The 27,084-nt window shown below is 53.2% G+C and overlaps 1 protein-coding gene and 5 long non-coding RNA genes across 8 annotated transcripts; all 6 read right to left on the bottom strand.

Annotated features, from left to right (window-relative positions):
* Positions 1-689: 689 nt before the first annotated feature.
* LOC128852879 (uncharacterized) lies at positions 690-5,484 on the bottom strand. Of its 2 annotated transcripts, none has more exons than XR_008450991.1 (5): positions 5,333-5,484; positions 3,594-3,708; positions 3,265-3,447; positions 1,429-1,648; positions 690-912 (listed from the first exon to the last, which is right to left on the bottom strand). It is a non-coding gene; the product is annotated as an uncharacterized LOC128852879 (long non-coding RNA). The 2 variants fall into 2 exon arrangements; XR_008450990.1 differs by having other exon boundaries at positions 1,513-1,648.
* Positions 5,485-6,426: 942 nt separating this feature from the next.
* LOC128852881 (uncharacterized) lies at positions 6,427-7,611 on the bottom strand. Its single transcript, XR_008450994.1, has 4 exons — positions 7,522-7,611; positions 7,104-7,192; positions 6,686-6,774; positions 6,427-6,580 (listed from the first exon to the last, which is right to left on the bottom strand). It is a non-coding gene; the product is annotated as an uncharacterized LOC128852881 (long non-coding RNA).
* A 501-nt stretch (positions 7,612-8,112) lies between these two features.
* LOC128852883 (uncharacterized) lies at positions 8,113-8,752 on the bottom strand. Its single transcript, XR_008450996.1, has 3 exons — positions 8,717-8,752; positions 8,370-8,462; positions 8,113-8,278 (listed from the first exon to the last, which is right to left on the bottom strand). It is a non-coding gene; the product is annotated as an uncharacterized LOC128852883 (long non-coding RNA).
* Positions 8,753-11,870: 3,118 nt separating this feature from the next.
* LOC128852875 (cell division cycle protein 20 homolog) lies at positions 11,871-16,124 on the bottom strand. The gene is made up of 9 exons (XM_054073071.1): positions 16,078-16,124; positions 15,688-15,821; positions 14,456-14,558; positions 13,802-13,930; positions 13,214-13,410; positions 12,786-12,880; positions 12,351-12,582; positions 12,116-12,241; positions 11,871-11,945 (listed from the first exon to the last, which is right to left on the bottom strand). Exons 1-9 carry the CDS (start codon positions 16,094-16,096, stop codon positions 11,871-11,873), a joined length of 1,110 nt encoding a protein of 369 aa, XP_053929046.1. The 5' UTR covers positions 16,097-16,124.
* Positions 16,125-18,257: 2,133 nt separating this feature from the next.
* On the bottom strand, positions 18,258-21,066 carry LOC128852880 (uncharacterized). 2 transcript variants are annotated; one of them, XR_008450992.1, is made up of 4 exons: positions 20,990-21,066; positions 20,659-20,841; positions 18,824-19,043; positions 18,258-18,309 (listed from the first exon to the last, which is right to left on the bottom strand). It is a non-coding gene; the product is annotated as an uncharacterized LOC128852880 (long non-coding RNA). The 2 variants fall into 2 exon arrangements; XR_008450993.1 differs by having other exon boundaries at positions 18,908-19,043.
* A 3,487-nt stretch (positions 21,067-24,553) lies between these two features.
* On the bottom strand, positions 24,554-27,012 carry LOC128852882 (uncharacterized). The gene is made up of 5 exons (XR_008450995.1): positions 26,641-27,012; positions 25,814-25,906; positions 25,609-25,720; positions 24,927-25,025; positions 24,554-24,596 (listed from the first exon to the last, which is right to left on the bottom strand). It is a non-coding gene; the product is annotated as an uncharacterized LOC128852882 (long non-coding RNA).
* Between the last annotated feature and the right edge of the window lie 72 nt (positions 27,013-27,084).

Genomic DNA, 27,084 nt, shown 5'->3' with positions numbered 1-27,084 from the left:
AAAGCCCCTGGGGATCCCAAAACTCAGCCCTATCCTCCCATAAACTCCTCCCCAAATCTCCCCCCCAGGGGACCTCAAAACCCCCACTCCAGACCCCCAATGCCTTCCTCGGCCTATAGCAACCCCAAAACTCAGCCATATCTCCCCAGAGCACCCCCAAATCTCCCCCAAACCCCTAGCCGACCCAAAATCCAACCCCAGCTCCCCCAAAGCTCCTGGAGACCCCAAACACTGCACCCTAGCCTCTTCCCAATGGCCCCTCTGAGCCCCACGGCACTCCAAAATGTACCCCCCCAGCTCCCCAATTCCCCTTGCCAAGCCCCCAGGAACCCCAAACCCCGGCCCCACCTCCCTATAGCCTCCCCCAAACTCCCTGGGGACCCCCAAACCCCCACCTCAGCCACCCCCAATGCCCACCAAGGCCCCTGGGGACCCCAAAACTCTCTCACAAGAGTTGAGGTGGGGCTGAGGGGGAACGCAAGATCTCGGGAGATTTTGGGGTACCCCCACATTTCAGGGCTCCTTCCCCCTACAATCGCCCTGGAGGCTGAGGGGCAGTTGTCCTGACAAACCTCTCCCCACGGGAAGTACTTGACCTTTGAAATACCTGAAGGGATTGCCTTGTTCTTTCTTCCTTCTAAACACGGAAAAAGTAAAACACATACAGCACTTGGCAACCGATCAAAGCTTTAATGCAGACAACGCTGGTTTCCACAGGGTTCCTCCAGCTTCCCTGGGCCTGGGCAGAAGAGGCCAAAGTGTCCCCCGATACAGACACACTCTTCCCAGTCACACAGTGAAGGTGACAGCAACGCAACCTTGAGATGGTCCAGGTGAGACCACGCATCCAGGCTGGGCACAGGCAGCTGAAGGAGGGGAATTCGCTTCCCACGCAGCACCGAGAAGAGGGACCTGGAAGAGGGAACACAGAGAAAGGAAGGTTAACAGCAGAATGAGAGGAAGCGGCCCTTAGCCCTGAGACAAAAGCGCGTTCCTCCTTTGCCCATGTTTCCTCCTCTGACCTTCCAATCCCCCTGCCTCACGCTACAGCCCACCCAAAGAAAGCTGAGAAGAGAATCTCCTTCCAAATAAGAGCAAAAGTTTTCACGTGTCCCCCTGAAAGGAGACCACAAGGAACGGGAGAACTGGCAAGATGGAAAGTGGTTTCAGCGCACTGAGTTTCAAAGTCCTGAGAGAATACAATTTCTTTTCATATTTATTCTTAAAGGTATATAATCAAAGAGGGAAATAAAACTGAACTGAATCTCACCAAAGATACTCCTTACACTACGATGCTCTAAATCACAATCACGCGAATGTTCAACATAGAAAAGCAGCCCAGGCACTGTTACTGCTAAAACATACTCTTCTCTTCTAGCAAGAGTTACAGAAGGGTGCACGGAGAGGAACAACTCTTCAGGACCGTACCACACAAAACGTTTCTACAAACAGCGCTGCTGTGAACCGGGCTGAGAGCACACGTGCACTTTCAGGTTCGCAGGCACGACTCACATTAACACTTCAAAGGACTGATCCTTTGAGCAGCTCCAGCTTCAGTCTCCAACAGCACAGGAGATTGGAAGGTGTCAACCAGAAAGGGCGACGCTGCTGAGATTGGTCACAAAAAGAAGCTGAGGTATTTCCAAATCTGAAAAAGAAAATGGTTTCTCATCAGCCTGCATCCCGACAGTCCGTTCCAGCAAGTCGCTAGCTGAACTACTGTAGTTCGTTCTGCTGCCAGCTGGAAGTTTTGTCCTCCAGCCCAGCAGAGCACTCAGTCCGTGCTCAGTTCTGCCAGCCACACTAGGCCAACACAGTCCCCTCAGTTGCTTTCCAAGCAGTTTAGCGGTTGATCTACATTAAAAGCCACCTAAGCCCAATACTTACTACAAGGTCCGGAATGTTTGTGATTTACAGGTAATTGGTACAGCTCCACGCAGCCCTCTCCAGCTGAGCCCAGCGCAGTTTCACTTTGCAAATCAGCTGGAGACTGCCCGCTGCAGCAACGGCTGATTTCAGAAACTCCCTCTTCCGCAGCTCCACACCTCTCCCCTGACAGGGCTGCATCTTTCCCTCTCTACTCTACACCTTGCCCTAAAGACAGTCCTCCTTGCAGAAGCGTGTTCAAGACAAGAAAGCTTGCAGCTAACCACTACCCTGCATACACGGTTGCTCTATGCACGCTTCATTCATTAGCCAGGATTTTGTTTCTCACATGAAAAGCAACGCTTCCCTTCTCACAGGTTCAGCTGGGAAGTACATTTCATCCTAATACTGTTGTTTGATCCGGTCTTCACGAAATGTGATGCCGTCACACGCTAAGTTGAAGCGGAGGCACAACTTCAGCCACATTTAAAGTGGCTCACAGACACTGAGGATGGAGTAGGAAGCACAAGAAACTCAAGCTTATTTCATTCACGCCTCCATCTCCAAACAGAGCCCTTCCTTCAGATCTTAGAGCTCTTTCTTCTCCTGCACGAAACCAGGATCGGAATCGGGTTTTGGTCTCTTCCCCTGAGAGAGCTCGCATAGCCGCGTGCAAATTCTTCCCAAAGAAAACAGTTCTAGCACCCCTGCCAGCCCCAAACAGAAGGATATTTGTGACATACATTCTCATCTGTCTCAGCAGTGGAGCCTCTTCCTTATTAACCAGGCATTGACACTAGCTGGCTGCTTGCCTCGCCCTGGTTTTCTCTGCGTTGTAGCCCACCCTCCGCCCGCTCGAGAGAAGAGAAAGTGGAAGTTGCCTTTCGCATGGCTCTGAGGAGACACACTGTGTGGAACACTGTTTACACCACCCACCCCCAATGTGCCCCTTTCTTAGGCAAAGGGCATCTTTAACACAACAATACAAAGGCAGCAGGAGTTACTGCAGTTGGAGAATCCATAAACCTCACATTCTATGGGATTTAGGAGCACACAGAGCCTTCCGCATTCGCATTAAGAACAAGTCCTGCCCAATCCAGGCAGATAGAAGCAAAATAAGCCACCTCAGTTGCAGACACCCTCACACTAGAGAGGCTCCTAGTGCTACTGTCTCTCATTTGCGGAGGATACCAGACACTGCATTACATTTTCACCCCTAGAGATGGTCCCTCTGGCTTAGCAAGCAGATCAGCTGTTCCAGCACACAACCTCTGTGCTGGAGAACTTCAGACCCACAGGATGACCCCACAACAGCTCCAGCTGTAGATCCTGAGAGAAAGCAACCTGCTTAGCTACACCATAACCAATCTCCATGCAAACTCAACACAAGCATTTCACCTTTGCGGGGCCTTGAGGTGCCTCTACAGGCTCATCAGGGATCCAACCGCTTTCTGAGGGACCGCATCCGCCAGCCTGCACACGTTCCACGCGGCCGTTGCCTTCACCGGGGCTTTCACACAACAACCGTGGCACAACATCAACTCGTCCACAAGCACGCACATACACACGTGCAGAGGATTGCTAAAGGGAAACCACACGAAGCTTTGTTAGGCAATAGCACATGAAGATGATCCCAGAAAAGCCGGACCGAGGCCTTTTCATTTAGCCAGTGAAAAGCAGGTAAAGTTCATTCTCCTTCTCCCCCCGTGCTGTACCAGCTCACTCACTGTTATTCCTTGTGATGGGACAGAAGAATACCAGGCTTTGAAAAAGCGGGGCTGTTCTGTGAGACTTTTGCCAGATTTTCGGCAGCAAGGACATTCTCCTGATTGGCTCTTTGGGCTGTGAGGAAAGAGAGACATGAACGTTATGTTATGAATTTTTAACACCACCTCAGAATATCATTACGATGCTAACAAAGCCATTTGTCAAGTTACGGGTGACAGTCGGAGTTGAAATACAAAACCAAACAAATAACCCCCCCATGCGTGATGAATGATGACGCAGTTAACGACACGACTACACCACTGGCACAGAAGCCTGGCCAAGAACAAGGATCTGGCCAAGACAAGGATCACATCAAGCTCTCATCCAAAGAGGGACAAATCAAGGAGCTGGAAGCAACTGCCCAAACCAGGAGTCAGCATCACATACATCATCATTGCTCAGAGCTGCAAAGTGGATGTGAAGGTATGGGATGTCAAAGGAATAGTGAGACGCTGGCTGAGACATTGGCATGCTCTTCCCCGGAGCCCTCCGATAGCAGTGCTATGCTTCTTTGGACAATAAACATCAGACACCCATTAGACCAAACCCTAATGCTGGTGTCAGCTAAATTATTCTCCCCCTCTCTTCCTCTGCTTTTTTCTGATATCCAGCCTGAACCTCCCCTGGCGGAGCTTCAGGCCATTCCCCCTTGTCTTGTCCTCTGTCACTTGGGAGAAGAGCCCAGCTCCCACCTCTCAAACCAAGCACCGTGACGGTGTCAAGACAGTCACAGAATCATAGAATAGCTTGTGTTGGAAGGGATCTTAAAGCCCATCCAGTTCCACCCCTTCCTGCCATGGGCAGGGACACCTCCCACTGGGATCAGGCTGCTCAGGTCCCACGCAACCTGGCCTGGAACCCTCCAGGGATGGGGCAGCCACAGCTTCCCTGGGCAATCTGGGCCAGGGCCTCACCACCCTCATCATGAAGAAATTCCTCATGTCCAGTCTAAAACAGCCCCTCTCCAGTTTATACCTGTCCTATCCCCACAAGCCTTTGTAAAACAGTCCCTCTCCACCTTTCTTGTAGCCCTTTTCAGGTACTGGAAGATCACTATAAGATCTCCTCGGAGTCTTCTCTTCTCCAGACTGAAGAAGCCCAACTCTCTCAGCCTCTCCTCATATGGGAGGTGCTCCAGCCCTCTCATTATCTTTGTTATCCTCCTCTGGACCCATTCCAACAGCTCCATCTCCTTCCTAGAGTGAGAATTCCAGAACTGGACACAATCCTCTAGGTGGGGTCTCCCAAGAGAGGAACAGAGGGTCAGAATCCCCTCTGTCGCCCTGCTGGCCATGCTGCTTTGGATGCAGCCCAGGACACGTTGGCCTTCTGGGCTGCGAGCGCACACTGCCGGCTCATATCGAGGTTCTCATCCACCAGCACCCCAAGTCCTTCTCTGCAGGGCTGCTCTCAGTCACATTATTCCCATCGTGTACCGAAACTGCGGATGGCCCCGACCCGGGAGTAGGACCCTGTACTTGGCCTTGTTGAACCTCACGAGGTTCTCACAGCCCCACTTCTCCCACCCGTCGTGGTCCCTCTGGTGACATCCCGTCCTGCAGTTCCTCAGCGGAGAACGGACAGCAGGAGCCGTGACAGCCAACAGGACAGGAATAAACGCAGCCACGGAGCTACAAACCCTTGCGCTGTCCCAAAGCCTCGTCGCACGGCGCTGGCGGGGAGGATCCCCAGGACTCACCCGCTCCCGCTCGCGGGGATCCCCGCAGTGCGCGCCCTCCGCTCGGGAAAGACGCGACCGGACACCGCAGGACGCAGAGAGAGAGCGCGCGAGAGAGACGCTCTGTCCCGTAGGGCTGACTCTATGGTCGCCGCCAGCGCCGCTCTGGCTTCTACGTTGGCACTCTATGGCCGGCGCCGCCGCTCCGGGCTCGCTCTCGATGACCCGCAGTCCTCCCGCGTCCGGGCTGCGTTGCGTATGGTTTATAGAATCACAGAATGGTTTCGCTGCGAAGGGACCTCAAACCAATCGAGTTCCGCGCCGGTTGGAAAGGACACTAAAGCCTATCCAGTTCCAACCCCTCTGCCATGGGCAGGGAACCTTCCACTGGCTCAGGCTGCCCAAGGCCCATCCAACCTGGCCTGGAACACCTCCAGGGATGGGGCAGCCACAGCTTCCCTGGGCAACCTCTGTCCTCTTCTGGACCCGTTCCAACAGCTCCATCTCCTTCTTATGTTGAGGATTCCAGAACCAGACACAACCCTCCAGATGAGGTCTCCCAAGAGAGGAACAGAGGGGCAGAATCCCCTCCCTCGCCCTGCTGGCCACGCTTGTTTTGATGCAGCCCCAGAAGGCCAAACGTGTCCTTCTGGGCTGCGAGCACACACTGCTTGTTGTGATCGGCTGTGAAAATTATTTTTAGATTATAAAAGCATTTAATGAGTAGGTACCACTCGTTTGCTGAAGCAAGTGAATCATAATAAAAAGAATTTTATATGCATGTCTCTGCTCCACGGGAACATCTTCGCTGTGGGAAAGGCTCATTCCACTCCATCTCACACGTTCAGCGTAGGGAAGGTCTGAGATAAAGCTGGAACTGAAAAAGACAGGCAATGGGGAGGCATCTCTAGGATTGCGTATCAGAAGATGTTGCCTGTTGTTTTGCCATTGGAATCAGTAAAAAACAACCTCCAAAAGTAAAAGCTACTCAACAGAAAATATTCTTTTTTCTGGCAAACCTACATGCAGTGAATGAAATGAAACCCGTACCTTTGGTATTTTTACTACCCTAAGACTTCACTCATGGAATGTTACACCAGATACTGACAGTCTGAATAGTTTATTAAATGTGTGAGTGTGGGTTCTTTGGGTGAGAAAATAAAAGACAATGCAGATCTGTGAGTGGAAATGATTTAAATGCAGGTATGATGAGACTTCTGTTTCTTGAAACAACTTCAGTTGCCCGGTGTTCAAGGAAGCTTTAGGCATCTGTGTAAAAAAAAACGATACACCATGGACCTCCAGGAAGCCATAAGCACCATTCCAGTCTGTGGGATTCCAGAGTCGAACACAGGGCTCCAGGTGGGGTCTCACCAAAGCGGAGTAGAGGGCCGGAATCTCCTCCCTCGCCAGTCCCACTGCTTTGGACGCACAGAACATCTCTGCCACAGGCACTGCTCCCTCTGTGGGGAGAAATGAGGGTAAATCCCAAGACATTTTCCACTCACTAAGGTAAACCACAACAGAAGCACAAGGATTTTCAATCCCTACAGAGAAGCCTCCGACATCCCTTGAAACAACTACAGTTGCCCGGTGTTCAAGGAAGGTTTAGGCATCTGTGTAAAGGAATGATACACCATGGACCTCCAGGAAGCCATAAGCACCACTCCAGTCTGGATGTGAATTCTCTATGATTTTTCATAGCTCTCATCCGGACTCGCTCTAACAGGTCTGTGTGATTCGTATGTTGGGGATTCCAGAGCCGAACACAGGGCTCCAGGTGGGGTCTCACCAAAGCGGAGCAGAAGGCCGGAATCTCCTCCCTCGCCAGTCCCACTGCTTTGGACGCACAGAACATCTCTGCCACAGGCACTGCTCCCTCTGTGGGGAGAAATGAGGGTAAATTCCAGGATTTTTTCCCACTCGTTAGGGTAAACCACAACAGAAGCACAAGGATTTCAATCCCTACAGAGAAGCTTCCGACATCCCTTGAAACAACTACAGTTGCCCGGTGTTCAAGGAAGCTTTAGGCATCTGTGTAAAGGAATGATACACCATGGACCTCCAGGAAGCCAGGAGCACCACTCCAGTCTGGGTGTGAATTCTCTATGACTTTTCATAGCTCTCATCCAGACTCACTCTAACAGGTCTGTGTGATTTGTACGTTGGGGATTCCAGAGCCGAACACAGGGCTCCAGGTGGGGTCTTACCAGAGCGGAGCAGAGGGCCGGACTCTCCTCCCTCGCCAGTCCCACTGCTTTGGATGCATCCATCACCAGTGCTTCTCATCCCATCCCTTTCTTGCAGCTGAGGTCAGAATTGACACAAACAAATTTTTGAAGACAATAATCTAAATCTGTTTCCTCATCATCTGCATTTAGCCTGTCTCATACGAAATTTGGCCAATGCCAGGCCAACCATCTATGAACCACATCCAATGGTCACAGGCAGTGTCAGGCAGTGCTGATCTCCTTTGCCAGGCAACCACCAACAACCCAGCTACAGCCACCCCAAGGGGTGAAGGAAAAGCTGTCACTCACCATGGGGAACTGGTGGGGTACCAGTTTTACCAGTGGGGTACAATCTCTGAGCTCCACTGAAGCTCTGCCTCTGCCTGAGACCTGCCTTCCCAAGCAGCACTGGGATTTTTAGCCAGTTTCCAGCCATAACTCCTCATAGTTCTGGCTGTGCTATGAGTGCTTGCAGGTCCTCGTGCTAAACCTTCCCTCACACTGAACCGTAGCTGCTTCCTTTAGGACAAGCTTTGAAGTGGATCTTCATTCAGACTGGTTCAACCCAGAACAGCATGTGCCGTCTACAGACACCTCTGATGCCAAGGAATTTCTCAGTCCTACCTCTGATCCAAAGAGGTTTCCCAGGTCTTCTCAATCCAGAGAGGGGACAGGAGTGCCTTTGATCTCTGGATGGAGAAGACTGCACACTTGGAGCCAATTACAGCACTCGGTCCTGGAAGACCCAACAGAACATTATTACTCAGCGAGTGTTGAGCAGAAAAAAAAAAAGAGCTGTTCAAATATCTGTTCATCAGTTAAACAACCTGTCACTGGCTGATCACTGCCACCAGCTGATTCCTTCAAGAAGCTCCCTCTCTGGTCGGCACAGAGCATCTCTGCCACAGCCACTTCTCCCTCTGTGGGGAGAAATGAGGGTAAATCCCAGGAGTTAATGTCTCACTCGCTAAGGTAAACCACAACAGGAGCACAAGGATTTTCAGTCCCTACAGAGAAGCTTCCGACATCCCTTGAAGCAACATCAGTTGCCCGGTGCTCAAGGAAGCTTTAGGCATCTGTGTAAAGGAATGCTGCTTTACAAAACCTCTTACAAATCAAACGCACTCTCATCTACCCCACAACCTCGACATCTGGAAACAAAGGCATCTTTTACCCGGTTCTTCTCCTCCAGCTCAAAAGTCCATGTCCTACGCCATTTAATTTGCACACTGACCTAATGACAGAAACGTTTGGTTTTACCACAGCAATGCGGTCTCCCCACAGCCTCCCTTTATCCAGGCTAAACAGCCCCAGGGCCCTCAGCTGCCTCTTGTAAGACCTGGTCTCCAGCCCCTCAAGGACTTTGTTGCCCTTCTCTGGATGCACTCCAGTGCCTCAATGTCCTTCTTCTAGTGAGGGGCCCAAAACTGAACAAAAGATTCAAGGTGCGGCCTCACCTCCAGAAGAGTCGAGTATGTAAGGGAGCCGAGGGGAGTGGGAACTCCTGTCATACAAGAACTGAACACTTCTACCCAATTTCCTGACCTCATGCAGAAGGAGGACAGACTTACTACCTCTCTGGCTAAACGTTCCCTCACATTCTGGCCTTTACCCCATTGTGGCAACAATCCCTGAAAGTCACGACCATCCACACACCAAACGCAGATGCAGGCAAAAAACCCACCTCCTTGGTTTTCAAATGTCAGTCTCCGTTCTTCTCTGCAGTTTCCTCTGGAGAGGATTCCTGGGCTCAAGGACAGTTCTCCACTCCCAACTCGGCGCTGACTTGACTTGCGTGTAATGTATCCACCTGTTCATTTCTTCAACCTGAAGGATGGTGTGTGTTGCTATCAGCACCTGAAAGGGTCTCTTCCAGCTTTCTGGAAGTTCCGCTCTCCCACGTCTTGTGGTGGACGTAGCCTCTGGGCTGGAACGGTGTCCTTGAGAATGTAAAGCGAGAGGCTCAGGACATGTTACACACCGCCCCAGGTCATTCACTGTTTTACCCAATGACAGCAGAGAAGATTTTAGCTCTGTTTCTCCTTTTAGCACTATGTCTTGAGGAAAAACAGTCATTTGATGATAAGGCCTCCCAAACATTAATGCATATGGACTGGTCTTAGCCTCAGCTCTTGGCTGTAGCCTTGTTCTTAGCAAAGCCCATGCAAGAGCGTGGGGCCGTTGCGAAGATATCTCCTGACAAATTTGACCCTTTTGTCTCTGCAGATTTGATTCATCCTTTCCACCTTCCCACTAGTGGGGGACCCAGGGGGTGTGCAGGGCCATTTTCTCTCTAGGACTTGGCTCAAATCTTGTACAATCTCTGCTATAAAGTGAGGACTTCTAGCTGAGAACAGACCTATGGGAATTCCAACCGTGGTATAATTCCCTTCAAGGAGGTTTTACTCACCTCTCTTGCTTTACGGGTGCTGCAGGGCAATGCCTCTGGCCAGCCTGACAATGTTCTCCTGGTCCCAACAGGTCCCGGGATCTGCCCCGTCTGGGCAGTTCAGAGAAATCTCTGTCAGGGATCACCAGGGGCATTTCCTCTGCGAGCGACTCCCAGGGGGAGGGTGCTTGAGAGGGACAGGATTATTGTTCAAACAGATTCACATGTCCCCACAACGGATATTCAGATCTCTGTCTATGAAAGGGATTAATAACAGATACCTTCTCCTGCTGCCCTCGAGCTGCTCGCTCGGCCAGTCCATTACGTACCTTCATCGGGGAGTTTCCCACCTGAGGTGCCTTGCATTGCATTAGTGCCACTTCTCTCTGTTTCTGGATGTCTTTCCACAACTGCAGGACTTCTTCTTGGTTCTTGATGGGGGATCCTTGTGCAGTTAACAGTCCTCTTTCCTTCCATACTGCCCCATGGGCATGGACCGCCCTTGAAGCACATTTAGAGTCTGTCCTGTAGATTTACCTTCTGAAGGCCGTCACCATTTGATGATTCCGCTGTTCCCTTTACCCCTAGAAAGGCAGCTGCATTTCCTACCTTAGCTGTTTGGAGCTCCTTGAATCAGGAGCACTGGTGCCGCCACTGCCCGCAGGCCCGGGCCACCCCTGACTCACACTACCCAGTTGCTTAGAAAAGGACCCCACCGGTCTTTTCCCATCTCCTGCTCTCTGGGCTAAGACCCCCAAAGCTTGATGCTGTCTTTCCTGCCCAAACAGCTCTAAAGGTTTTGTTAGATTGGGCACTCCCAGAGCTGCGGCAGACAGAACGGCCACCTTAATGGCTTCAAACGCTCTCCTCGAGTCCCCACAGAAGCAGCGCTTCCCCAGTCTTTAAGGGCCCTCTAGAGAAGCTTTACCACAAGTCCATCATGTGGTATCCCCAGGTGACACCATCAGCCATTCCTAGAAGGTCTCTCAGCTCCCACACGGCTCTGGGCTTGGTGGTTCTGCAGACGCTTCCTTGTGATCGCTCCTGAGTCGCTGACATCCCAGCTGTGATCCCAGGGCTGTCTGTGTGACTGGCACGTAGGGTGCAGGGCGCTGCGAGCTCTTCGGTGGGCAGAAAGGCAGAGGACCGAGGCTTGGAGACCATTCTGGTGGGACACTGCGGGACTCGTCCACGGCATCCACACTGGGCTTGCTTCTGTCAGCCATGGCCTTCTCTTCCAGTAAACTCCAAAAAAAGGACAAATGAAAGCACTTTGTTAATTTTAAAACGTGAATTAACATTTAATAACATTTAAATAAGGAAGGGTAAACCAGGTTTCCCCACTCCCCCCAACAGCCCCATGCCCTTATCGTATGGTCTGGTGAAGGACGCTGCTTTTGACTCTGTTTGCCTTCTCTTTCTCCTTCTTCCTGATTGGATCCATCTGAAAACAGCGCCAAGAGTCGCAGCGTTTCATCAGCAGCAGCCGAGGCCACTGTTTCACCATCAGGGCTCAGAGCCATGCTCAAGATTCTTCCTGTGTGACCTGAGGAGGAGGTGTGCGCTCAGGATGGGCCATTCAGCACACGCGCTGGTCCCTCTGGTTCTGCCACCACACTCACATTTACTCCACTGTGGCCCCAGGAACCCCACCAGCTTGCAGAGCTGTCCCCACCCTGTGCTGCAGCAGCAGGAATTCACCCCCCAGGCGTGCATTTGGAGCAACAGCACTCCTTCAGCAGCCCCCAGGAGGGCCCCCCCTCGAGCAGCACACGCCTCTGCTCACCATCCGGCATCAGTGGGGCTCCAGGTTGGGCCACCCCTCTGTTCAACCCAAGGATCACAGCTGCCTTCAGCTCCAGGCAGCCTCCCTTCCCCAGGCAAGGGGCGCAGCCTACCTTGCAGCTCGTGACCTTGGACATGGCTGGATACTTCCAGATCAACAGCTGATTCTCTCAGAGCCATGGCCTGAAATGAGCTCCTTGTAGTTGGTTGACCATAGGATGGAAGAGACCTGGGAGGAGGCAGGAATACAGGAAAGACAAGCTGCTTGTGCTGATGCTCAGCACCCAGAGAGAAGCATAGGCCCGTCCTTGTCCCTGCCCCTGCACCTCAGGAGCCAGCAACTCTGCTCAGGTGTCCCACCAGAAGGTGTTTACATCCAAGCTGACATCCATGTCTCACCTGGGAATGGGCATCAACATTGCCGAGGCAGGTGCCAGAACACACATTCCAGAAGCGGATGCTTTTGTCAGTGGCTCCACCTCCAGTGGCCAGAATGCTGGACTTCCACGGACACCACGCCAAAGCCTGCGAGAAGAGGGTTCATCCTAAGGCGTGCCAGAAGCAACCTGTGCGCAGGCAGTGCTGCACATCTGCCCCGCATGCAAACGCGTGCCCACAGCTGCCCCGCGCTCACCTTGACAGCACCCTGGTGCTGACGGAAGGTCTGGACTGGAGCAAATCCTCCACGGCCCCCCTGGCTGCTTGGCCAGATGTTCACCAGGTGGTCATCACCGCCACTGGCAAGGTAGCGGCCATCCAGAGACCACTTCAGTCCACACACCTCCTGCTTATGACCAGCGAGTGTGGCCACGTGATGTTGAGCAACTCGGATGTCGTGGTGGTGGATTTGGCCACTGTGTGACCCGCTGCAGAGAGAAGGTGCTCAGGGTCAGGCTGCACATGTTGGCGTGAAAAGCCCTCCTGGCGCTGGGCGGGACTGCTGGACCTGCTGCTGGGTTTCACACCAGTGCTACCAGCAGCGCTGGCCTGCTGGGCTGAGTGAAGCAGATCCAGGAGAAGAATCTGCACCAGCTCCACACCGCCCTTCCCACCCCCCCCACTGCTTTACCTGGACAGGATGTAGCTGTTCCAGCTGAGACACCCCACACGGGACACGTGGCTGGTCAGAGTGCGGAGACATTTCTGATGCTCGACGTCCCACAGCTAGAGAAGCAGAGCAAGAAGGTCTCCAGAGTAGGAGGAAATGCCAGCCCTTGCTTTGCTACTCACGGCAGGCTCTGGCATTCAGCCTGGTCACCCTGGGAGCAGGATCAATTTGTATCTCATGCCACAGAACAGAGGAGAAGTCGAGGGCTCAGAAACCCCAAGCCCAAGCTCTGCCTCGCTGCTGCAGCTCTTCACTGGCTGTGGACATCTCCAGCCCACACCAGGCAAGTCAGAGCGTGTTGCATCTTTCTTGTGCCGGCCAAGCCTTTGTCCCAAGGCCCCACAGCTCCAGCAATCCCCAAACAGCTCCAGTTCTCCTCCCGCACTCACCTGCACCTCACCGTTGCTCACACCAACAGCAAGGCAGTCTCCTCCGTTACCCCAGGACACAGAGGAAACATAATCAGCTACGCGCTCTATCTCCATGAGGTTGACAGTCTCCCTAGAGATGTGGTGCCACAGGTAGACAGTGGTGTCCAGAGCCAGCGCCAGGAGGTTTTGAGTGCTCCAGTCAAGGAGAGTCAGGTCTACAGTTTGGAAGAGCAATGCAATGCAGGTCACACTGTGCCGCCCTGGAGAGCCCTGCCCTTCACCAGTGCTGATGCTGCACCTTCCACACCACCACCAGGTGTGAGTGTGCCCACACACATGGACACACAGGCAGGGAAGGGGCAGCCTTCTGGGTGTCACCATGCCCAGCTGCGGGTCCCATAGCCCCAATCCAAGTCACCTGCACAGCACTTTCGACCACTGTTCCTAGAAGGCTTCACCCTAAAAGTGGTCCGTGCCAGCCCAAGGGCATAAGAGACTGAAACAGCCCAGGCAGAGCTCCAGTTCCTCAGACCACACTGTCCTAGGAACTGCACTGCACTACACAGCGATCTCAATGCCCAGCACTCGACAACGCAGCCCACTTACAATAGTCATCGTGGATGTCTGGGGCACTCAGGACTCGGTCTGGTGCAGAAGAAATGTATCTGCCCTTTCTCCTGCCGAACCCAGGCATCACCTCGTGCCCGTAGAACGCTTTGAGGTTGTACTGATAGCCTGCGTGCAGAGAAACACTTTGGTTAACCTGAGTTCCTGTTTCCTCCCAGCTACGCCCTGCTCACCCAAGGAGAAATCCCTCCCAGGGAAAATGCAGCCCTGAGAGCAGAGCCACGCTCAGAAGAGCGCAGGGCGTTAACGGCACTGGCGGGGTGAACTGCTGAGCCAGGGGCAGCTCCGGATCTGGAACTCAAAGGAACAAGTTTAACTGACAGGCCCGTGGTTTTCCGTGTCCCGTTACGTTTGAGATGGTTAAGGTACAAAGAGAACAGCAGGGAGTTGGAAGCTTGTGCGGCCATCGGGAAGGTTTGCCACCTGCAGTTCCAGAAAGCACTTGGCAGCTTTTGTAAATCAGTTCACTGGAGCTGTCACGCAGCCCCTCAGCCACTGGAAACCTAAGGATTCGGGAGACCTCGGCGTGCACAGCAGCTCCAAGAAGCCAACTGATCCCTGCACATGTGGAGCTGCTGTTCCCCTGCCCCGGGGTCTCCAGCTGAGCCAACTCACCCAGACCCTGTCCCTCACCTGCTGCAGTGGTCTGAGCCTTTCCACTGAGGCGGAGAACCTCTTCCAGGATCTTTTCCAGATCAAAGGCATTCAGACTCGCTGCCCAGGGTCTCTGGCGCTCCTACAGAGACAATCTGCCCTCAGTGAGATGCATCGGAAACACAAAGCCCGCGCTCCACTTCAAACTGCAGCTGGCAGAGCACACACCTCAGCCGCCCTCTCCTCGGATCAGGAGGTGCCCAGCCGTGGGGTGGGTGTCAGTGGCACCCAGCCAGCTCCAAGGGCTTGGAGCTCAAATAGAGCCAGTTTGGGGCCTGACTCAGCTGCTCTCAGTAACTTCATTCTCTGAAAGCTACTGCATGGTTTTGAGACAGTGTCCCTTGCTACAGGGGATCCCACAGGACATTGGTACGCAAAAACAACAAGGCTCACACCTACCCCTTGTGAACCAAGAATCTGTGGTGACGTTCCCATCGAGGGATGGGGAGGGGGTGCGATCTCCGATATTTATACATATATTATTTCTTCCTAATTAGTTTAATAACCATTACTACTATCATTTCACTAAAGCTGCAGTTTCAGTTTCCAACTCACAAGTCTCTTTCCTCTCATTTCCCTTTCCCCCTTTCCCTGGGGGGTGGGAAGGGATTTGGGACTACAACTGCATGGTTTTAGCTGCCGATATCAGCCAGGCTGGGGCTAAACTGCGACACAGCTCCAAATGCTTTTTCCTCAGACTCCAGCACACTGTCCTGCTCACATTTTCGCACAGACGAGTGGCCAGGTCAGTGTCTCATGGCCAGTGGAGAAAGCCACAACCACAAGGAACCAAATGCTTCCTAAAGAGATTTCAGAACCCAGCAGACACATTCCAGAGCAGCTCCCCACACAGACATTGTCCTGGAACAGCTCCCGCCGCAGCGGCACTGGGCACAGGTTCACAGCTTTGGAGCTGCGTATCCGGGGCTGATGAGGCTTTCAAATGGAGCAAAGGAAGCAGCAGAGGCTCTTCCCTGGGCCCAGGGCAATGTCCCTACAGAACAGCTTCACTCAGGCTCCCATTCCCTTCCCAGACCCTACAGCTCCAAGCTCATCCGCGGCTCCAAAGGGCAGAGCTGGAGGCAGTGCTGCTCGGGGCTGTCAGCCTCACACACTCATGCGAGACAACTTCCAGTTTGCTTCTCTGGGAAAGGCCAGGAAGGGGTTTGGGAGGGACCAGTGCACTCAACGGAACTCAGCAACACACTCACCTTCACGGTAGGTGACACCACAGCAGTGTCCTTCTGGAACTTGGCCACATCCATGTCCAGAGCTCTCCGGCTGGGAATGTAGCGATCAGGCCCAACGATCCTTTGGGTCCTCTGCATTTTGGATCCTCGTATAGCTGCGTTCACACACATTGATATTGTCTTACAGCTAAGGAACAGCCCAGCCCAGAGCCTTCCTGAGACAGCAAAGCCAGCGCTTTGCCACATCCCCCCTCGCAGACAAGCGGCACTCACAGAGCTCGTGCCGTCCAAAGCCCACCTCGCTCGGACCTCTGCCCCCTGTCTAACACGCGAGTTTGGGGCTGCCAACAGACAGCAACCGCAGAGGTCTCTGCCCCTCGGCCCCCCGCACCCCCCTCTGCCACCGCTCACCGGCTGTGCCGCACCACATCCCGCTGGAGCTGTGGGAGCCGCTGCCCGTGTGGCTGATGGGGCTGAGCCCGGGGCTGAGCTCTGCTTGGCCTCGGGGATTGCCGGGAGCGGCTGCGGCAGCGCCGCGGGGATCGCTGCAGGGATCGCCTCGGGAATCGCCTCAGGGAATCGCTTTGGGAATCGCTTCCTCGGGAATCGCTTGGGAATCGCCTTGGGAATCGCCTCGAGAAATGCCGTGTACGGCTCCAACAGCGGAAGGGTCGCCTCGAGCAGAAACTGCACGTGGGCTGCAGGCGAGGGCGTCAGTGGGGGCAGCACCGGGAGCGGGGCTGCAGCCTGGCCACCACGGCCCCTGGGCTGATCCTCAGCACCCTCGGCACTGAGGCCTCCTCTGCTCTGCCTCTGCCTCTCCCCCCATCTCCGGAGCCCTCCCTCTGCCCTCTTTCTCTCTCCCTCCCCTTCCATCCCTCTCTCCCCCCCCTCTCTCTCACACGCTTCTCCCTCTCTCTCTCTCTCCGTCTCCCTTTCCTCCCTCTCCTCAGCTCCTTTCCCCTCCCTTCACCCTCAGCTCTCCCTTCTACCCCTTCTCCTCTCTCTCAGCCCCTCCCTCTCTGCCCCTTTTCCCCCTCTCGCTCTCCTCCTCTCCCCTTCCCTCTGCGCTCCCTCTCTCGCAGCCCTTTCTCCCCTCTCCCCTCCCTGCCCTCCTCTCCCCATTCCCCGCGGCTCTCTCGCCCCTCCCCGCCGCCCCAGCCCCGCCGATCGGTTCCTGCCCCGCAGCCCCTCAGCCGCGCTGCCGCCCTCACCTCCGCGCTGCGGTTAAAGCTCGCGCAGCCCCGAACCGGCGATGGACCCGCGCGGACGCGCCTCTCATTGGCTGAAGCGGGGACGGCCCCTCCCATTGGCTGAAGCGGGGACGGGGGTCGAGGCACCCCAAAAATGGGGGCATCCCCAAAACTGGGGGTTCTTACTCCCTAGGAACCCCCCAGAATGCACAGCCTGCCCCCCCCAAAAACTCCCCCCCAGGGCAGTGTCGGGCTGGAGAAGAGGAGGCACCCCACAAAGGGGAGGGTCGGGCACCCCAAAAATGGGGGTGCCCCAAAACTTTGGGGCTCCTAGGTGCATTCTGGGGGGTAATTTTCCCTTCCAAGCCCCTAGAAGCCCCCAAATCCAGCCCCCCCCAAGCTCTCAGGGGACCCTAAAAATGCCATCCCAGCTCCCCCAAAGCCCCCAGGAACCCCAAAACCCACCCTACCCCTCCCACCCCACCCCCCAAATCTCCCTCAAACCCTCAGGGGATCCCAAAAGCTCCACCTCAGCACCTCCAAAGCCCCTGGGGACCCCAAAACTCAGCCCTATCCTCCCATAAACTCCTCCCCAAATCTCCCCCCCAGGGGACCTCAAAACCCCCACTCCAGACCCCCAATGCCTTCCTCGGCCTATAGGAACCCCCAAACTCAGCCATATCTCCCCAGAGCACCCCCAAATCTCCCCCAAACCCCTAGCGACCCCAAAATCCAACCCCAGCTCCCCCAAAGCTCCTGGAGACCCCAAACACTGCACCCTAGCCTCTTCCCAATGGCCCCTCTGAGCCCCACGGCACTCCAAAATGTACCCCCCCAGCTCCCCAATTCCCCTTGCCAAGCCCCCAGGAACCCCAAACCCCGGCCCCACCTCCCTATAGCCTCCCCAAACTCCCTGGGGACCCCCAAACCCCCACCTCAGCCACCCCCAATGCCCACCAAGGCCCCTGGGGACCCCAAAACTCTCTCACAAGAGTTGAGGTGGGGCTGAGGGGGAACGCAAGATCTCGGGAGATTTTGGGGTACCCCCACATTTCAGGGCTCCTTCCCCCTACAATCGCCCTGGAGGCTGAGGGCAGTTGTCCTGACAAACCTCTCCCCACGGGAAGTACTTGACCTTTGAAATACCTGAAGGGATTGCCTTGTTCTTTCTTCCTTCTAAACACGGAAAAAGTAAAACACATACAGCACTTGGCAACCGATCAAAAGCTTTAATGCAGACAACGCTGGTTTCCACAGGGTTCCTCCAGCTCCCTGGGCCTGGGCAGAAGAGGCCAAAGTGTCCCCCGATACAGACACACTCTTCCCAGTCACACAGTGAAGGTGACAGCAACGCAACCTTGAGATGGTCCAGGTGAGACCACGCATCCAGGCTGGGCACGGCAGCTGAAGGAGGGGAATTCGCTTCCCACGCAGCACCGAGAAGAGGGACCTGGAAGAGGGAACACAGAGAAAGGAAGGTTAACAGCAGAATGAGAGGAAGCGGCCCTTAGCCCTGAGACAAAAGCGCGTTCCTCCTTTGCCCATGTTTCCTCCTCTGACCTTCCAATCCCCTGCCTCACGCTACAGCCCACCCAAAGAAAGCTGAGAAGAGAATCTCCTTCCAAATAATAGCAAAGTTTTCACGTGTCCCCCTGAAAGGAGACCACAAGGAACGGGAGAACTTGCAAGATGGAAAGTGGTTTCAGCGCACTGAGTTTCAAAGTCCTGAGAGAATACAATTTCTTTTCATATTTATTCTTAAAGGTATATAATCAAAGAGGGAAATAAAACTGAACTGAATCTCACCAAAGATACTCCTTACACTACGATGCTCTAAATCACAATCACGCGAATGTTCAACATAGAAAAGCAGCCCAGGCACTGTTACTGCTAAAACATACTCTTCTCTTCTAGCAAGAGTTACAGAAGGGTGCACGGAGAGGAACAACTCTTCAGGACCGTACCACACAAAACGTTTCTACAAACAGCGCTGCTGTGAACCGGGCTGAGAGCACACGTGCACTTTCAGGTTCGCAGGCACGACTCACATTAACACTTCAAAGGACTGATCCTTTGAGCAGCTCCAGCTTCAGTCTCCAACAGCACAGGAGATTGGAAGGTGTCAACCAGAAAGGGCGACGCTGCTGAGATTGGTCACAAAAAGAAGCTGAGGTATTTCCAAATCTGAAAAAGAAAATGGTTTCTCATCAGCCTGCATCCCGACAGTCCGTTCCAGCAAGTCGCTAGCTGAACTACTGTAGTTCGTTCTGCTGCCAGCTGGAAGTTTTGTCCTCCAGCCCAGCAGAGCACTCAGTCCGTGCTCAGTTCTGCCAGCCACACTAGGCCAACACAGTCCCCTCAGTTGCTTTCCAAGCAGTTTAGCGGTTGATCTACATTAAAAGCCACCTAAGCCCAATACTTACTACAAGGTCCGGAATGTTTGTGATTTACAGGTAATTGGTACAGCTCCACGCAGCCCTCTCCAGCTGAGCCCAGCGCAGTTTCACTTTGCAAATCAGCTGGAGACTGCCTGCTGCAGCAACAGCTGATTTCAGAAACTCCCTCTTCCGCAGCTCCACACCTCTCCCCTGACAGGCTGCATCTTTCCCTCTCTACTCTACACCTTGCCCTAAAGACAGTCCTCCTTGCAGAAGCGTGTTCAAGACAAGAAAGCTTGCAGCTAACCACTACCCTGCATACACGGTTGCTCTATGCATGCTTCATTCATTAGCCAGGATTTTGTTTCTCACATGAAAAGCAACGCTTCCCTTCTCACAGGTTCAGCTGGGAAGTACATTTCATCCTAATACTGTTGTTTGATCCGGTCTTCACGAAATGTGATGCCGTCACACGCTAAGTTGAAGCGGAGGCACAACTTCAGCCACATTTAAAGTGGCTCACAGACACTGAGGATGGAGTAGGAAGCACAAGAAACTCAAGCTTATTTCATTCACGCCTCCATCTCCAAACAGAGCCCTTCCTTCAGATCTTAGAGCTCTTTCTTCTCCTGCACGAAACCAGGATCGGAAATCGGGTTTTGGTCTCTTCCCCTGAGAGAGCTCGCATAGCCGCGTGCAAATTCTTCCCAAAGAAACAGTTCTAGCACCCCTGCCAGCCCCAAACAGAAGGATATTTGTGACATACATTCTCATCTGTCTCAGCAGTGGAGCCTCTTCCTTATTAACCAGGCATTGACACTAGCTGGCTGCTTGCCTCGCCCTGGTTTTCTCTGCGTTGTAGCCCACCCTCCGCCCGCTCGAGAGAAGAGAAAGTGGAAGTTGCCTTTCGCATGGCTCTGAGGAGACACACTGTGTGGAACACTGTTTACACCACCCACCCCCAATGTGCCCCTTTCTTAGGCAAAGGGCATCTTTAACACAACAATACAAAGGCAGCAGGAGTTACTGCAGTTGGAGAATCCATAAACCTCACATTCTATGGGATTTAGGAGCATACAGAGCCTTCCGCATTCGCATTAAGAAAAAGTCCTGCCCAATCCAGGCAGATAGAAGCAAAATAAGCCACCTCAGTTGCAGACACCCTCACACTACAGAGGCTCCTAGTGCTACTGTCTCTCATTTGCGGAGGATACCAGACACTGCATTACATTTCCACCCCTAGAGATGGTCCCTCTGGCTTAGCAAGCAGATCAGCTGTTCCAGCACACAACCTCTGTGCTGGAGAACTTCAGACCCACAGGATGACCCCACAACAGCTCCAGCTGTAGATCCTGAGAGAAAGCAACCTGCTTAGCTACACCATAACCAATCTCCATGCAAACTCAACACAAGCATTTCACCTTTGCGGGGCCTTGAGGTGCCTCTACAGGCTCATCAGGGATCCAACCGCTTTCTGAGGGACCGCATCCGCCAGCCTGCACACGTTCCACGCGGCCGTTGCCTTCACCGGGGCTTTCACACAACAACCGTGGCACAACATCAACTCGTCCATAAGCACGCACATACACACGTGCAGAGGAATGCTAAAGGGACACCACACGAAGCTTTGTTAGGCAAATAGCACATGAAGATGATCCCAGAAAAGCCGGACCGAGGGCCTTTTCATTTAGCCAGGAAAAGCAGGTGAAGTTCATTCTCCTTCTACCCCCTTGCCAATGCCAGCTCACTCACAGTTATTCCTTGTGATGGGGACAGAAGAATACCAGGCTTTGAAAAAGCGGGGCTGTTCTGTGAGACTTTTGCCAGATTTTCGGCAGCCAAGGACATTCTCCATATTGCCTCTTTGGGCTGTGAGGAAAGAAAGACATGAACGTTATGTTATGAATTTTAACACCACCTCAGAATATCATGTACGATGCTAACAAAGCCATTTGTCAAGTTACGGGTGGACCAGTCGGAGTTGAAATACAAAACCAAACAAACAACCCCCCCATGCGTGGATGAATGATGACGCAGTTAATGACACGACTACACCACTGGCACAGAAGCCTGGCCAAGAACAAGGATCTGGCCAAGACAAGGATCACATCAAGCTCTCATCCAAGAGGGGACAATCAAGGAGCTGGAAGCAACTGCCCGAACCAGGAGTCAGCATCACATACTCATCATTGCCCAGAGCTGCAAGTGGATGTGAAGGTATGGGATGTCAAAGGAATAGTGAGATGCCGGCTGAGACATTGGCATGCTCTTCCCCGGAGCCCTCCGATGGGCACTGCTATGCTTCTTTAGACAATAAACATCAGACACCCATTAGACCAAACCTAATGCTGGTGTCAGCTAAATTATTCTCCCCCTCTCTTCCTCTGCATGTTTCTGATATCCAGCCTGAACCTCCTCTGGTGGAGCTTCAGGCCATTCCCCTTGTCTTGTCCTCTGTCACTTGGGAGAAGAGCCCAGCTCCCTCCTCTCAAACCAAGCACCGTGACGTGTCAAGACAGCCACAGAATCATAGAACAGCTTGTGTTTGGAAGGGATCTTATAGCCCATCCAGTTCCACCCCTCCTGCCCATGGGCAGGGACACCTCCCACTGGATCAGGCTGCTCAGGGTCCCACCCAACCTGGCCTCGAACCCCTCCAGAGATGGGGCAGCCACAGCTTCCCTGGGCAATCGGGCCAGGGCCTCACCACCCTCATCATGAAGAAATTCCTCATGTCCAGTCTAAACTCAGCCCCTCTCCAGTTTATACCTGTTCCCCTCATCCTATCACCACAAGCCTTTGTAACAGTCCCTCCCCTTCTTTTCTTGTAGCCCTTTTCAGGTACTGGAAGATCGATATAAGATCTCCTCTGAGGCCTTCTCTTCTCCAAAAACTGAAAAAGCCCAACTCTCCTCAGCCTGTCCTCATAGGGGGGGGTGCTCCAGCCCTCTGATTATCTTTGTTCATCCTCCTCTGGACCCATTCCAACAGCTCCATCTCCTTCCTAGAGTGAGAATTCCAGAACTGGAACACAATCCTCTAGGTGGGGTCTCCCAAGAGAGGAACAGAGGTCAGAATCCCCTCCGTCGCCTGCTGGCCATGCTGCTTTGGATGCAGCCCAGGACACGTTGGCCTTCTGGGCTGCGAGCGCACACTGCCGGCTCATATCGAGGGTTCTCATCCACCAGCACCCCAAGTCCTTCTCTGCAGTGCTGCTCTCAGTCACATTATTCCCATCGTGTACCGAACTGCGGATGGCCCCGACCCGGAGTAGGACCTTGTACTTGGCCTTGTTGAACCTCACGAGGTTCTTCACAGCCCCACTTCTCCTACCCGTCGTGGTCCCTCTGGTGACATCCCGTCCCTGCAGTTCCTCAGCGGAGAACGGACAGCATGGAGCCGTGACAGCCAACGAGGACAGGAATAAACGCAGCCACGGAGCTACAAACCCTTGCGCTGTCCCAAAGCCTCGTCGCACGGCGCTGGCGGGGAGGATCCCAGGACTCACCCGCTCCCGCTCGCCGGGATCCCCGCAGTGCGCGCCCTCCCGCTCGGGAAAGACACCACCGGACACCGCGGGACGCGGAGAAAGCGGCGCGCGAGAGAGAGCGCTCTGTCCCGGAGGGCTGACTCTATGGTCGCCGCCAGCGCCGCTCTGGCTTCTACGTTGGTACTCTATGGCCGGCGCCGCCGCTCCGGGCTCGCTCTCGATGACCCGCAGTCCTCCGCGTCCCGGGCTGCGTTGCGTATGGTTTATAGAATCACAGAATGGTTTCGCTGCGAAGGGACCTCAAACCAATCGAGTTCCGCGCCGGTTGGAAAGGACACTAAAGCCTATCCAGTTCAACCCTCTGCCATGGGCAGGGACACCTCCACTGGCTCAGGCTGCCCAAGGCCCATCCAACCTGGCCTGGAACACCTCCAGCGATGGGGCAGCCACAGCTTCCTTGGGCAACCTCTGTCCTCGTCTGGACCCGTTCAACAGCTCCATCTCCTTCTTCTGTTGAGGATTCCAGAACCAGACACAACCCTCCTGATGAGGTCTCCCAGAGAGGAACAGAGGGGCAGATCCCCTCCTCGCCCTGCTGGCCACGCTTGTTTGATGCAGCCCAGGAACACGTTTGGCCTTCTGGGCTGCGAGCGCACACTGCTGTTGTGATTGGCTGTGAAAATTATTTTTAGATTATAAAGCATTTAATGAGTAGGTACCACTCGTTTGCTGAAGCAAGTGAATCATAATAAAAAGAATTTTATAATGCATGTCTCTGCTCCACGGGAACATCTTCGCTGTGGGAAAGGCTCATTCCACTCCATCTCACACGTTCAGCGTAGGGAAGGTCTGAGATAAAGCTGGAACTGAAAAAGACAGGCAATGGGGAGTGTCTCTAGGATTGCGTATCAGAAGATGTTGCCCGTTGTTTTGCCATTGGAATCAGTAAAAAACAACCCCAAAAGTAAAAGCTACTCAACAGAAAATATTCTTTCTTCTTGGCAAACCTACATGCAGTGAATGAAATGAAACCCTACCTTTGGTATTTTTACTACCCTAAGACTTCACTCATGGAATGTTACACCAGATACTGACAGTCTGAATAGTTTATTAAATGTGTGAGTGTGGGTTCTTTGGGTGAGAAAATAAAAGACAATGCAGATCTGTGAGTGGAAATGATTTAAATGCAGGTATGATGAGACTTCTGTTTCTTGGAAACAACTTCAGTTGCCCGGTGTTCAAGGAAGCTTTAGGCATCTGTGTAAAAAAACGATACACCATGGACCTCCAGGAAGCCATAAGCACCATTCCAGTCTGTGGGATTCCAGAGTCGAACACAGGGCTCCAGGTGGGGTCTCACCAAAGCGGAGTAGAGGGCCGAAAATCTCCTCCCTCGCCAGTCCCACTGCTTTGGACGCACAGAACATCTCTGCCACAGGCACTGCTCCCTCTGTGGGGAGAAATGAGGGTAAATCCCAAGACATTTTTCCACTCACTAAGGTAAACCACAACAGAAGCACAAGGATTTTCAATCCCTACAGAGAAGCCTCCGACATCCCTTGAAACAACTTCAGTTGCCCGGTGTTCAAGGAAGGTTTAGGCATCTGTGTAAAGGAATGATACACCATGGACCTCCAGGAAGCCATAAGCACCACTCCAGTCTGGATGTGAATTCTCTATGATTTTTCATAGCTCTCATCCGGACTCGCTCTAACAGGTCTGTGTGATTCGTATGTTGGGGATTCCAGAGCCGAACACAGGGCTCCAGGTGGGGTCTCACCAAAGCGGAGCAGAAGGCCGGAATCTCCTCCCTCGCACAGTCCCCTGCTTTGGACGCACAGAACATCTCTGCCACAGGCACTGCTCCCTCTGTGGGGTGAAATGAGGGTAAATTCCAGGATTTTTTCCCACTCATTAGGGTAAAACCACAACAGAAGCACAAGGATTTCAATCCCTACAGAGAAGCTTCCGACATCCCTTGAAACAACTACAGTTGCCCGGTGTTCAAGGAAGCTCTAGGCATCTGTGTAAAGGAATGATACACCATGGACCTCCAGGAAGCCAGGAGCACCACTCCAGTCTGGGTGTGAATTCTCTATGACTTTTCATAGCTCTCATCCAGACTCACTCTAACAGGTCTGTGTGATTTGTACGTTGGGGATTCCAGAGCCGAACACAGGGCTCCAGGTGGGGTCTTACCAGAGCGGAGCAGAGGGCCGGACTCTCCTCCCTCGCCAGTCCCACTGCTTTGGATGCATCCATCACCAGTGCTTCTCATCCCATCCCTTTTCTTGGCAGCTGAGGTCAGAATTGACACAAACAAATTTTTGAAGACAATAAAACTAAATCTGTTTCCTCATCATCTGAATTTAGCCTGTCTCATACGAAATTTGGCCAATGCCAGGCCAACCATCTATGAACCACATCCAATGGTCACAGGCAGTGTCAGAGCCACCCAGACACATCAGGAATTAAACCAGAAGCTCAGCCTGATCTCCTGCGCTAGGCAACCACCAGCAACCCAGCTACAGCCACCCCAAGGGGTGAAGGAAAAGCTGTCACTCACCATGGGGAACTGGTGGGGTACCAGTTTTACCAGTGGGGTACAATCTCTGAGCTCCACTGAAGCTCTGCCTCTGCCTGAGACCTGCCTTCCCAAGCAGCACTGGGATTTTTAGCCAGTTTCCAGCCATAACTCCTCATAGTTCTGGCTGTGCTATGAGTGCTTGCAGGTCCTCGTGCTAAACCTTCCCTCACACTGAACCGTAGCTGCTTCCTTCAGGACAAGCTTGGAAGCGGATCTTCATTCAGACTGGTTCAACCCAGAACAGCATGTGCCGTCTACAGACACCTCTGATGCCAAGAAATTTCTCAGTCCTACCTCTGATCCAAAGAGGTTTCCCAGGTCTTCTCAATCCAGAGAGGGGACAGGAATGCCTTTGATCTCTGGAGGGAGAAGACTGCACACTTGAAGCCAATTACAGCACTCGGTCCTGGAAGACCCAACAGAAAATTATTACTCAGCGAGCGTTGAGCAGAAAAAAAAAAAAAGAGCTGTTCAAATATCTGTTCATCAGTTAAACAACCTGTCCCTGGCTGATCACTGCCACCAGCTGATTCCTTCAAGAAGCTCCCTCTCTGGTCGGCACAGAGCATCTCTGCCACAGCCACTTCTCCCTCTGTGGGGAGAAATGAGTGTAAATCCCAGGAGTTAATGTCTCACTCGCTAAGGTAAACCACAACAGGAGCACAAGGATTTTCAGTCCCTACAGAGAAAGCTTCCGACATCCCTTGAAGCAACATCAGTTGCCTGGTGCTCAGGAAGCTTTAGGGATCTGTGTAAAGGAATGCTGCTTTACAAATCTCTTACAAATCAAAACGCACTCTCATCTACCCCACACCTCGACAGCTGGAAACAAAGGCATCTTTTACCCGGTTCTTCTCCTCCAGCTCAAAAGTCCATGTCCTACCCCCATTTAATTTGCACACTGACCTAATGCGGTCTCCCCACAGCCTCCCTTTATCCAGGCTAAACAGCCCCAGGTCCCTCAGCTGCCTCTTGTAAGACCTGGTCTCCAGCCCCTCAAGGACTTTGTTGCCCTTCTCTGGATGCACTCCAGTGCCTCAATGTCCTTCTTCTAGTGAGGGGCCCAAAACTGAACAAAAGATTCAAGGTGCGGCCTCACCTCCAGAAGAGTCGAGTATGTAAGGGAGCCGAGGGGAGTGGGAACTCCTGTCATACAAGAACTGAACACTTCTACCCAATTTCCTGACCTCATGCAGAAGGAGGACAGACTTACCACCTCTCTGGCTAAACGTTCCCTCACATTCTGGCCTTTACCCCATTGTGGGCAACAATCCCTGAAAGTCACGTCCATCCACACACCAAACGCAGATGCAGGCAAAAACCCACCTCCTTGGTTTTCAAATGTCAGTCTCCGGTTCTTCTCTGCAGTTTCCTCTGGAGAGGATTCCTGGGCTCAAGGACAGTTCTCCACTCCCAACTCGGCGTCGACTTGACTTGCGTGTAATGTATCCACCCGTTCATTTCTTCAACCTGAAGGATGGTGTGTGTTGCTATCAGCACCTGAAAGGGTCTCTTCCAGCTTTCTGGAAGTTCCGCTCTCCCACGTCTTGTGGTGGACGTAGCCTCTGGGCTGGAACGGTGTCCTTGAGAATGTAAAGCGAGAGGCTCAGGACATGTTACACACCGCCCCAGGTCATTCACTGTTTTACCCAATGACAGCAGAGAAGATTTTAGCTCTGTTTCTCCTTTTAGCACTATGTCTTGAGGAAAAACAGTCATTTGATGATAAGGCCTCCCAACATTAATGCATATGGACTGTCTTAGCCTCAG

The sequence above is a fragment of the Cuculus canorus genome, chromosome 8, assembly GCF_017976375.1.
Source record: "Cuculus canorus isolate bCucCan1 chromosome 8, bCucCan1.pri, whole genome shotgun sequence".
NCBI lineage: Eukaryota > Metazoa > Chordata > Aves > Cuculiformes > Cuculidae > Cuculus > Cuculus canorus.
This window is presented reverse-complemented; position numbering and strand designations above follow the sequence as displayed.